The sequence below is a fragment of the Panicum virgatum genome, chromosome 2K (genome assembly GCF_016808335.1).
Source record: "Panicum virgatum strain AP13 chromosome 2K, P.virgatum_v5, whole genome shotgun sequence".
Lineage (NCBI taxonomy): Eukaryota > Viridiplantae > Streptophyta > Magnoliopsida > Poales > Poaceae > Panicum > Panicum virgatum.
The window spans coordinates 64,775,891-64,787,904 of record NC_053137.1 but is presented as its reverse complement, the minus strand read 5'-3'; the positions used below and the strand labels follow the sequence as shown (position 1 = coordinate 64,787,904).

Here is a 12,014-nt window from a genome sequence, read left to right as displayed (position 1 = left end):
CTATGGGGAGCGACCGAAGGTATTTTTGAAATATTTCAAAACGGACATATATTTTTGAAATTTTTATTTTTAAAAAATATAAAAAAGAAAAAAGCGCCGGAACCCAATCATTCATTGTGAACATGCTCGTCCAGCTTGTCTAGCAACCTCACCTTCAAGTCCTCAACGACCACCTCAATTAACAACTCGCAATCGCAACGAGACAGGGCACCGTCACATGCAACACTCCGTACAGTTTTCGTTGGACCTTCGCAACCCATCATCTCCAATTCTTCATTACACTTCACAGGATTAGGATCAGAGTCAAACCACTAACAATTATTACATTATAATAATAAATTACTGCTAGCAACTAGCACTAAATAATAAATGTACCAAAAAACATGATCAGGCATGGTATCTGCAATTACGACCAGATCCTAAATAATAAATGTACCAACTCATCGTCACGTTCATTCATCATAATCAGGATAATAAGGAATCTACACTAATAAGCTCATACCACCATTCCATTAGAAAATGTACGTACAGACGAATCTGTGGCACTTGTTATACACTAGAAAAGGTACACCTAACAAAGCAGGAACATTCGCAGTACAGGAATCATCTTATCATCATCCTCTAAAGATATGGAGAGCATCTATCCATGTGTTCGACGGTAGTTGCAGGACACTTGGTACATTGGTGACTCACTGACTCCACATGGCACCAAGCAACGGAGAACATCACAGCTACATGGCTTACGGCAAAAGAAAACATGTCTACATTGTCTTTTGTTCAACGCAGCATAGGGGAACCAAGGACATATGATCATCACAGCAAGCAAAAGCGGCGTTCAAGGTCTTCCCATGAGGCAACTACTCAAAATCCTCATCTCTCCTTCCAGTTTTGTAAACAGCTGTCATTCCACTGTATACCTATATTTTCTTAATGATCTGGACAACATCCTCATCCTCAAGCTCATGCTCCTGCACATAAGAGTTATGAATAAGTGCCAGAACCTAACACCCGGTGCAATGCAACATATAATGCTGGCTCAATGCATACCTTGCCAACTCTCTGTGGCTTATGTTTGACGCTGGAGCCCCATACCAGAGCACTGCAAGGTTTTATGTCTTCAGTTGTGAGATTTAAAAGTGAGTAAATAAATATTTTGCAAAGAGTCAATATAACTGCACTCACTATTTAAATTGTTTCACCATATCCTTGTGGATTCTGTTGCAGAAGTCTTCCACTGTTTTCTTCTTCGATGACACAATAACAGGATCCTCGTAATCTGGGTTCAGCCCTTTCGGTTTTGTGTATATCCTAACCAAATCCAAGTATTCCCATATCTTCTCCAGAAGTCCATCGAGATTCCACTCAAGATGAGCACTGTAAGAAATTTGAAAGAGAAAAACAAAGAAAGTGATTTAGCTGTTGGAGGAAAATCAAGAGAACCAAACATAGCAAGATACCAGGTAAATATTCACCTAATCGGGCAGTAATGGGGAAGCTTGTCCAGGATTTCCAGCTCTTCAAGTGTTATCTGATCAATCTTGTTCACAACATAGATGCAAGGTGTGTAAATGCGGCTTCCTTCAATTACATCTATGAGATCATCTGCTGTTGCATCATATCTCAGGGACACATCAGCATTATGGATCCTGTACTCGCTACAGATGGCTTTTACTGTCTCAAGGTCCAAGTGTGTGTTTGTCACTGTTGATGTAAAGTTGATTCCACCCTTGTCCTTTTTTCTGAATGTCAAATTGGGTGGTGTCTTGTTCAACCTACCACCAATGAAAAGAGCAGAGTTTAAAACTTCTTTCAGTGAGTAATAATATAGGGTACAAAAAAAAAAGTCTGAAAACAACTGAAATCAGTCAAGAAAAACAGAGGGGCACAAATCATAATAGAGCATCATAGTAAAATGAACATGATAACATGGACGCCACAGACTTTGGTATGGATCAGCAGACATGGGTACCCTTGATGCAATTGGATAAATATGAGTGGAACACCCAGGGAAAAACAGAATCTAGCAATGTAAGCTGCTGATGGCAAGTTGATGTCACAAAAGTGCAAACAAAGAAAACATTACAAGAGCACTATGTCCAAGCTGTCGGCAGGTATGATACACTAGTAGTTGTCAAAAGTAGCAATGTCGAAAACTTACCTAATGCCAAACCCCTCAAGTTCCTTCTCAATGAGACGCTTGTGTGTTATTGGTTTTATAGCATCAAGAACAATCAAAATAACATTGCATGTCCTAGCCGTGCTGATAACCTGGGATCAAAGAAACTATTAAGCTAAGGAGAAATGACAAATCTGGAATGCATAGAAAAGGGAATAGCACATGCAGTTCTAAGACAGTAGTGTTCAATGCAACTATTTATATGGGGGAGAAGTGCTGGTGTGGAGAGAACTAAAGCATGTAAGATCATAGAAACTAATCCTTAGCGAAAGATATAAGCATAGTAGCATAAAAAGGTAAATAAGACAAGATGCCACAACAATAATAATCAGCAAATTAGACAACACATTCATCATTTTTTAAACAAGAAAAACTCACTTAAATTATAACACAGGATATCCAGGACACAGAACTCATTCAGCCGCTGGTATCTTAAAAGAACAGAGCTAGTTACTTGCAGTGGTACTTTAGAAACCATAGCTAGTTTCCCATACAAAGTATAGCTGTGCACTAACAACTAGAAAGTGAAAATATATTAATGATTACTACAGGGTCTTCGAATTTCAAAATTAGTTCTGATATAAGAAGTGCCTGTGCAGGAATGTGTATAGAATTTTAGCCACAGATGCTTGTACAATAAGGTAGATGCTTAGATGAATTCCAGAAATTGTGGATGGTCATTGTTCACATCAACATCACATGAAATATTGGAAGGATACAACAGTTCTTGCATACTATGCAACATAAACGCCCATATAAATCAGACAGGTATAGTTTGATCAACGTGAAAGAGAAGTTTTTCTTGCAATCAGGTTAAATTTCAAGGAAGAATTTGTGCCAAGAAACTTTTGGAACTTCAAATATTACCTGCCTTCCTCTACCCTTTCCATCTTTAGCACCTTCAATGATCCCAGGAAGATCTAGAAGCTGAAATGAACAACCAAACATTATTCAAGATCAAACAACAACAACAACATAGCCTTTTTTCCCAAGCAAGTTGGGGTAGGCTATTATTCAAGATCAAACATGCTCAGAAAAACTTCTAGTTTCCTATCTGAATGAAAACAATTACCTGGATCTTGGCACCTTTATACATGATGACTCCAGGAATGCATGTTAAAGTTGTAAACTCGTAGGCAGCAACCTTTTCAAACAGAAAAGGAACAAAAACAATCATTAAGTACATAATGGTGGTAGGGAAACATTGGACCATAGGAAGGGTGAGAAGAGCAGTAAGTCTGAAACAGCTTCTTTTCTAACTCCTCCAATTTCAGAAATGAAAGGAATAAGCCACTAAATCTAGAATTTGCAATGCATCACTGAAACAAAAATCAGACTAAGCGCCTCCTCAAGCTAACATGTTTGTATGGTCCTTGGGAGCATATCCATAGGATTGATTATACGGTACAACGAAAACATTGCGCAAGGTACGACATTTCTTAGGGCAACTGACACTGTATATTCCCTTATCAAATACAGAAGGTGTGCAGCTAAATATGGATAAACCATGACTAAATTAGTTAAAAGGAAGCAAAAGGCATTGGTCCAGCAAACCTCAGAAAAAGTTCCTGTCAACTTGTTCAGCAATGTTGATTTCCCAACAGAGGGAAAACCAACTAAACCAACACGTGCGTCTCCACTCTTCGTGACATCAAATCCTTCACCTGCACCACCACCACCTTTGGATGTTGGTGTGAGCAACTCCCGCCGTAATTTTGCAAGTTTAGCCTGGCCAAATGAACAAAACTTATTAACACCTATTAAGATAAACTCTGTTGGCATACAAAAAAAAAACAAAAAGAAAATCAGCTGAACAAAGGACAGTCTCATGAAACACATGAATTGCAAAAACAGCTTAACTGTCATAGTTTCTTTGGAGTTAGGAAACTTAGACAACTATAGCATGCGATATAATAAAGTTCACGACAGATATTCAAATAGGTCAATTTTTGAAAGAAAGATAAGGGGACAGTTAAAATCACACCTTCAGAAGACCAAGATGGTGAGCAGTGGCTTTGTTCTTCTGCGTCCTTGCCATCTGCATATAGTCCAAGAAAAGCAGGTAACATCAGTATGATCGAATATGCTTATCATAAGAAGTTTTTTTCTCTTAAAAAAAACTCGGTTCCTAGCCCTTCAAAAACAGCAGCAGGACCTCAGGAGATTTATGAGAATAAATTCAAAATTCCAAACATAAAGTATAATTCAAAAAATGAGGTACCAACTAAATATGAGTGTACCCATTCAACAGATGCAGGAAAGTGAAAATCATAAATTATCGACATGGATCACAAGCTGCAACTATGCAGTGCACATATTAGTGTGGGTCTAAACCCTCCAGCTTCGCATTAGAGACATAGAATGGCAGATTTGCGTTGAAGCCCCACTACTTGCCACAATTGAGTATTAACCATAAGTCCACATATAACCAATGGAAGATGCCAGCCTCATAAGTTCTAGACACCTTGATATAAATTCATCAGCAAACAAATCAATCCTTCTGATCCAAACTAGTACCTTTTCTCCCTGGAGACTGGATGCATGCCAACGTACTTAGAAAGGAGGGGGTGAATGCCATGCAGACTAAACTGTCATATAAATCTCACTAGACTCCAACTTTAGCATCGAGGCCCAAGTCCTGGAACTAGGGTTAACATCCGTTTCCTTCTCACAAGTAATACAAGCTAAGGTAATGCAAAGCTCACAGCTACATGAACCCAACAAATCCCACCGCAACAAAACGCAAACAGGCTCCTCGTGGTGAAATCTAACATTTGAAATCGGAACGGGAATTAAAACCCGGTTGTTCTAATTAGTATTTCCCACATCACAAACCGCGAAGACTACCGAATGGCAAAAGAGACGTCGTGTCGCAATCACAGCTACTCCCGCATCAAAACCATTTCAATTCGAAACTTCCCCTAAGCTACTACACACCCTACAGACCGAAACCGCTCGGAAGCACAAATCTACCGGCCATCGCGACGGATGGCTGGGAACCTAGTGTCGCGAACTCGAACTGGGGTCCTCAGTAGTTTACCTCATCCTCGATGTCCTTGATCTTCTGCATAACGGTCGCCATGGCTGCGGCTCGGAGGTTCGTCGGCTCCGAGGTCGGGAAGGTTCGTGTGGATGCGGAAGGGGAGAGGGAGAGGAGAGAGGGGGTGGGAGATGGAGAAAGGAAGGATCGAGAAGCGTGGTGAGGGTTTAGGTTTGGGGGCGCCAAAGCAAGGCCTTGGGCCGGTTTATTCCGAATGGGTTGGGCCGTTGGATGTCTTAATAAAGAAAAAAAATGATCAAAGAAAAAAAGGGAATCCGGCTGATTCGGGGGTTTGAACCCGACGTGAATCGAACACGCAACCTTCTGATCTGGAGTCAGACGCGCTACCATTGCGCCACGGATCCGGTTGGTGAATGCTGAGATGTACTAACATATTTGATCGATTCCGCAATTTGCCTCCGCACGTCTGCGCGCGTTGCGGCAAGCGCCACCATCGCTGTCATTGGCCTGTCGTTGCTTGCTCTACTGCAAATGAGTCTCTAACTCTCCATTAAGGTAATGAACTCGGAATACATGCGTACAGCTGCAATCGAATCTGCAGCTAATACACATTCGTGGAATAGTGTGCGTAAAAGTTTGGATGAGATCTTCACGCTGGCACCAATGCGTCGCCTAAATTTTCAGCTCTGAACCGTGGTTCTTTTAGTTGGCTTCCATACACCTTGCAAAGGGTTAGGAAATGGGTCCGATTGGTAACGCTGGTTGTAGTTGAGAAGTGAGAAGAAAACTTGCATAGAGCCATATAGCCTCAAGAAAGAAATGCCTAATCAAATTGGGAATACACATACTGACATACAGTACTTCATATTCATCAAGCCTTAACTTGCAAAGCAAGACCTTCATGTACAAGCACGCAAGCTTCCGGCCAACCAGAACACGAAACGCTTATTCGGGGACAGGTACTAGTCTCATAGAACTTAGCAGCCAGAGCGCTCACATTTGGCTGCCATTTTATGAAAGGAGCTTTGACCATAGAAGATAATGTCACGGCCTTCACAGACGATTGTACAGCGCAAGCAACTCCTTCAGCTTTGCTGCTTCAGGGCTAAGGCTGTCGAAGCCAACAGAGCTCGGTATCCTCCATCTCCAGTTTCCTTTCTGTTCGGAAGGTTGAAAATAACAGGGTTCCGTAACACTGTTGTTTAAGAGCATACTCCGTATGTCAATTACACAGGTAGAAGGTTAAGGAGTGTAGCAGATTACCTGGGTAGCTGGAGTGTTCATTCTACCAGAACTGTCGAGGCCAAGAATATCCTGCATGGTTACCATGGAAGTCCTTGCAACAGAAGAAAGGGCAGCGGTAATCAGTGTCCATGAGATGTCAGTATTCTTGGCTTCCGGTAGATACTTAATCACCTGAAAAAAAATGGAAGAAAGAGATTAATATGACGATAACTATGAGCTAATTCAAGAGAAACTGGGGATACTGACAATTTGCTTCTCTTCCTCAGGTAAATTTTGCCACCAGCCAAGAACCTATTATGGAAATTGAAGTATGTAAAGAGTCTATATTTACTTGTTTAATTAGAAGTCCTCCAACAATATTTAAAATAAGGGGCTTTTGTGTTTATACCCCTATTTTAAGTGATAATGGTGATTTTGCCCCTATTTTTTTAACTTGGTGATTTTGCCCCTGCTTTTTTAAACTGAAGATTTAGTTTACCCCTATTTTATTAGAAAAAGCTAATGGCATCAATTTAACTGCAAAAGAAAAACTTTATGTCCAACCACATTCAGCAAATCTGTCTGCATAAGCATACTCGACCGCCCTATGTGCGCTCACCGGCCGCTGCGAATGCTAGTTTGCTGCAATTGGCCGCAGAAGCTGCTAGGGTTAGAAGGGAGGTGGAGGTGGTGCAAAGGAGCAGGAGAGTTTTAGATAGTTACCTAGGGTTGGGATGGTTGAATAAGGGGGTACTTACATATTTTTATGATTTTTTTAAAAATTTTATTACCTTTTAAATTCATTTAACAGAGTTACACTTAAAAAACACTCAAAGTAGGGGCAAATAGAAGCTTCATTTTTGAAACGTGAAGGTAAAATCACAAAGTTACAAAAAGAAGGGTAAAAACACAATTGGCTTCCTCGGCAAGGGTAAAAACACCAATTTCCCTTAAAATAAAAGGCAGTCAAAGAGAAACTTGGAACTAACTGTATCGTTATCGTGTGTTCCAGTGTACACAACTTGGTCCATTTCATGGTTATGCAGCAAGTGAGGGTTGTCAGAACCACCTCCAAAAGCTGTTCCACATACACAAATGGAATTAGAGCACCAAAACATTCAATTGATAAGAAAAGTATGCGCTCAGTGCTGCCTTGGCAATATTACCAAACTGGAGAACTGCCATCCCAGGGGCCCCAATTGATTTCCTTAGCTGAACCACATCTTCAGTAATCACGCCCTACAAGTAGCCAATCATGTGACGAGATAAACATTAGCATGAAGGAATCAAATGTTCTAACTGGCATATTACTTCAATTACCATAGAGCATCAAGATATTTGCTAGGAACCCCCTTTCAAAATACACTTCAGATTTTCATGGCTAATTCGATGTATTTATACTACCATTTATGCAGTGGAAAACGTGTATAATTTTACAGATTTACATGAATATGGAAGTTACAACTTACACACCATAAACTTCTTTCTAATTTCTAAACCCATATTAGCCCACCAAAAAAACATGCATAAGACACTGGACTCTAGTGGATTAAGGAAAAGATTTGGATAGTTGGATGCATACCAGGTCTTCTGCTATTATATTTATGCTACCAACAGCTTTGAAGAGCGCATCAAAAAAGGCGTTCCTCGGTCCAGCCTACTGCCAAAGAAAGCAGGAAAACACATATCAGCAGCAAAGATTTTCTGGAAAGGAAAATTGCAATACCACGTCCATCAAGCCGATGCTCACCCTCCAGCTTCCAACTAGTGCTACTTTTGCGTCTACATTATGCACGAATGCTAAGTTAGATGAAGGAAAGATGTTCCCATAAAACAAATTCACCTGCAGTACAAATATTTAATATGCAGGGAGGTAGTGCCCTGATGTATTCAGCTTACCAGATGGGACTGCCCAAAAACCCACAAGCCCCCGGAAATGGTCAATACGGAACTCGTCATACAAATCAAGGGCTCGTTTAATCCTCTTTATCCACCATGAAAAGCCATCTGCTTCCATAGCTTTCCAGTCGTACAACGGACTGCAGAATTGTTGGTAAGGAAATGCCATGTTTTCCCCATATGGTACTGAACAAGAAATACACAGACGACTAGGCAAATTAATTGATAGGGAAGAAATGCATCTACCTGTTCCATAGCTGACCAGTTTCGCTAAATGCATCAGGTGGAACACCACTAACAAAAGTGGGGAAACCATTCTTGTCCTTTACAACCAGAGACAACAATCAAGAACCGACACAATCATTACAAGTTTTTAAAGTCATTACAAGTTTTTAAACAACAAAAGTAAGATTGATTTAAGAAAACAGTTGAGGTGTACCAGCATAAATGATTTCCTGTTTGCCCATACATCTGCGCTATGGTAGCCAACATATATAGGCATGTCACCCATTATGCTGATACCCAACTTCTGTGCATATTTACGAATCCGCTGCCACTGCCTTTGAAATAAGAATTGCTGAGCCATAAATGTCTCTATCTGCATAACACATGAAGTTGCTAAATCTACTGACAATTTTTGTTAAGAAAAAACATTAGAAAGCATGTACTATAGTTTCAACTGCTTACGAAGTCCTTCTGTTTTTGATATATATCTTCCAAGGCTCCAAGATGGCGATTTTTCAGAGGTTCAGGCCACTCGTACCAAGAGAATGCACCAATGCTTTTGTCAATAGCAGCAAAAAGTGCTGCATCTTCAAGCCAACCTGGCAGGACAAGATACAGTAAGCTACTATACTGAGCATCAATTGGTATTTTTGCTATTTTCCCTTTGAGAGGAAAAGGCAAGCATTTGTAAAAGATGTTCCACAAATCTAGACTGTCACTTGTTTGATAATAAGCAGTTCTCTGATATCCAGCTATGGACGAATGCAACAGTTTTTACTGAGCTGTAATTAGTGCGTATAATAAAAGGCATTATTTTTTCTTATGCTGTTAACCTTATTTCATAAAATGCAATTTAATGGTTTATATTCTCACTCAAAATTACCTTATGTTAACAGTAGGTATATGTGCTATTCACAGTAAAAGAACAATATGAAAGGCTAAGAAAACATGGTTTGAAAGTTTATCTTTCACAAAATCTTGCCTGATATATTCGGATTTTTCTTGAAGCAGTCATATTGCGTTCTGAGCTCTCCTTGGCCAAGTAAGAGCCTCTCTGCTGCCTAGAAGAAAAGATTCATCTATGATTTTCAATGAAGCCAATCAAAGAAAAGATTTATTTTCATCAATTCAGTATGCCATAGTAATATCATTACTGTATCATTAGTTACACCAGAGCTCAATTTTTGTACCATTTCTAGACAACACAAATGAATACCTGAACTTGCTTGCCACAAAGGGTCCAGTTACATGGATGAGGAACGATTGTCAATCATCAGTAAATAGCAGCATGCATAATTTTTCTTATTCTAGCATTGATGCAAACTTAAGCTCAACTAAAACAATTAAAACAAAGGTGTAATAAATAAGCAAACATTAATGAGTAACCTTTGCAATAAGAGGTTCTTTCAGATTTGCAACGGTAGCAAATTCAACATGCTCCACATCCCTGTCAATCATTAAAGAAACTCAGAAAGTTCAACTCTACCCTCCAAACTGCCGACCCAGGGCAGTGAGGAACATACAAAGTGACCAAGAAGGAATTTAAACTCACACGGGGCTAGGAAGTTCATCTTCCATCAAAAGGCCATCTTTTACAAGCTCTTCAAGAGATATCAAAAGGGTATTACCACAGTTGGCATCCTGCAAATGCACCCGTTTAAGTAAAACTCAAATTACAGCCATAAATAGGCAAGCCAAGCTACACACGAGGTTAACTCCAAATCGAAAGAAATCAATCCTATTTGCATACACAAGCACCTGTCCAGAATAAGGAGATCCATCCTCTCCAGATGTTCTCCCTGGAGGAACAAGTGGCAGAACCTGCAAACATGGACAAAACAAGCAAAAGCTTTCAGGAATTAAATCTCGGTTGTCAAAAGACCAAACAGGAAAGAAAAAAACAAATAGATCGTGCAGAATTCAACTCGGTCTCATAGATCTCACTTCTCAATCTCTTTTGTTTCATCGTATGAAAATGAAAGGCTTTCCTTGTCCAATCACAACAACAGATACGGACGTACCTCTTTTTTTTTTGAGGGATGATACGGACGTACCTTTCAATCAAGCATACTAATGTACCAGGACAAAACTAGTACAAGTTTCGTAGTGACTGTATGTGCAAAAATGGACGACAACGCTAGCTCCAGTACTGAACATGGGCTCAGCACAGCCCACTTGCTGGGGGCCCATATTTGTCTGGTTCCCAAACCCCCAGCCACAATGAAGCGAACGATGACACGGCCCACCTCTCTGTAGGGATGAAAACGGTCGGGAACGGTCGGGAAAACCCCTCAACCGTTCCCGCAACTGTATTTTTTGGTCGGGAACGGAAACGGGAACGGGAAAATCGGACGGGGAAACGAAATCGGTATTACGGGATATCGGGAACGGAATCAATCGGTCGGGAGCATGCCGATTACGATCGGGAATCGATAACTCAAAACGGGAAAATACATACAACCACTTCAAACATTTAACTCGATAAAATAATTACAACTATGCATAAATAACATAGAAACAAGACTCGTATAACTAAGAAACACAGGTAAAGTGAATCACGAATTCACAATTCACGTTAGAACACATGCAAACAACAATTCACGTTTCCAACACAGGTAACACAGCCGACTACGACAAATACGGGAATTCCCGCGGGAATTTTCCCGGTTAAAAACGGGAACCGTGAAAACGGTCGGGAAAACACCCCAACCGTTCCCGTTCCCGTTCCCGCCCGTTTTTCCGTTTTATTTTCCCATTTTTCGCGGAAACGGTTTACGGTCGGTTTAAACGGTAAACGGAGCCGGTCGGGACGGGATTTTCCCGTCCCATTTTCAACCCTACCTCTCTGCAAGCTCCGGTGCGGCCCGCAAGTGCAGCAGCAAAAGAGGATCCCATGATCATCACTAAAAATCGCGCTTAATCTCGCTAAAAACACTCTAATCGCGACATAACTGACCAGCAAAATGAGCGAAACATGCAGGCATTGTGCGGGGCGCTAGTCAGCTCACCTGCCAGAGCGTGCAGCCGGCGTCGCGTAGCCAGTGGAGGAAGGCGAGCGCCTCGTCGCCGAGGTCGCCGATGCCGTGCGGGCCCCGGAGCGACGTCGGGTGCAGCAACACCCCCGCGCGCCGCCGCCGCGCCGGCTCCACGGTGGGCATCATCTGATCGTACCCCTCCGGCAGCTCCTCGCCGACGCCCACGGCCGCGGCCGCGGCGGGGTCCAGAGCCGGCACCGCCGCCATCGCGCTCGCCGCGCGGCAGGCGGCGGCCCGAACGGGTGCCACACGCGCCGCCCGAGGCGGGAGGAGGAAGCGACGGTGGGGCGGGGACGACGGGGCGGGGAGAGGGAGCGTGAGGACTCGCGCGAGAACCATTTGCGACCAAGGGGACAGGCGCGCGGGGTGGAGAGGGGAGGGTGAGGGGAAGGGGAAGAGGAAGAGGCCGAGACAGATATGGGCGGTGGGGGATGACACGTGGGGTCCGCATGTC

At 42.0% G+C, this 12,014-nt stretch overlaps 2 protein-coding genes and 1 non-coding gene across 3 annotated transcripts; all 3 read right to left on the bottom strand.

Annotated features, from left to right (window-relative positions):
* Positions 1-424: 424 nt before the first annotated feature.
* LOC120694563 (developmentally-regulated G-protein 3) lies at positions 425-5,402 on the bottom strand. The gene is made up of 10 exons (XM_039977729.1): positions 5,217-5,402; positions 4,161-4,214; positions 3,731-3,904; positions 3,249-3,320; positions 3,044-3,103; positions 2,159-2,268; positions 1,473-1,772; positions 1,183-1,374; positions 1,048-1,099; positions 425-968 (listed from the first exon to the last, which is right to left on the bottom strand). Exons 1-10 carry the CDS (start codon positions 5,256-5,258, stop codon positions 918-920), a joined length of 1,107 nt encoding a protein of 368 aa, XP_039833663.1. The 5' UTR covers positions 5,259-5,402; the 3' UTR covers positions 425-917.
* A 107-nt stretch (positions 5,403-5,509) lies between these two features.
* TRNAW-CCA lies at positions 5,510-5,581 on the bottom strand. Its single transcript has one exon. It is a non-coding gene; the product is annotated as a tRNA-Trp (tRNA).
* Positions 5,582-5,980: 399 nt separating this feature from the next.
* Positions 5,981-11,974, bottom strand: LOC120694562 (4-alpha-glucanotransferase DPE1, chloroplastic/amyloplastic-like). The gene is made up of 16 exons (XM_039977727.1): positions 11,534-11,974; positions 10,284-10,346; positions 10,078-10,166; positions 9,912-9,972; positions 9,508-9,586; positions 8,988-9,124; positions 8,740-8,898; positions 8,547-8,623; positions 8,301-8,440; positions 8,152-8,183; positions 7,984-8,058; positions 7,568-7,640; positions 7,391-7,479; positions 6,669-6,713; positions 6,441-6,593; positions 5,981-6,335 (listed from the first exon to the last, which is right to left on the bottom strand). The coding sequence occupies exons 1-16, from the start codon at positions 11,897-11,899 to the stop codon at positions 6,231-6,233; spliced, it is 1,743 nt and encodes a 580-aa protein (XP_039833661.1). The 5' UTR covers positions 11,900-11,974; the 3' UTR covers positions 5,981-6,230.
* Between the last annotated feature and the right edge of the window lie 40 nt (positions 11,975-12,014).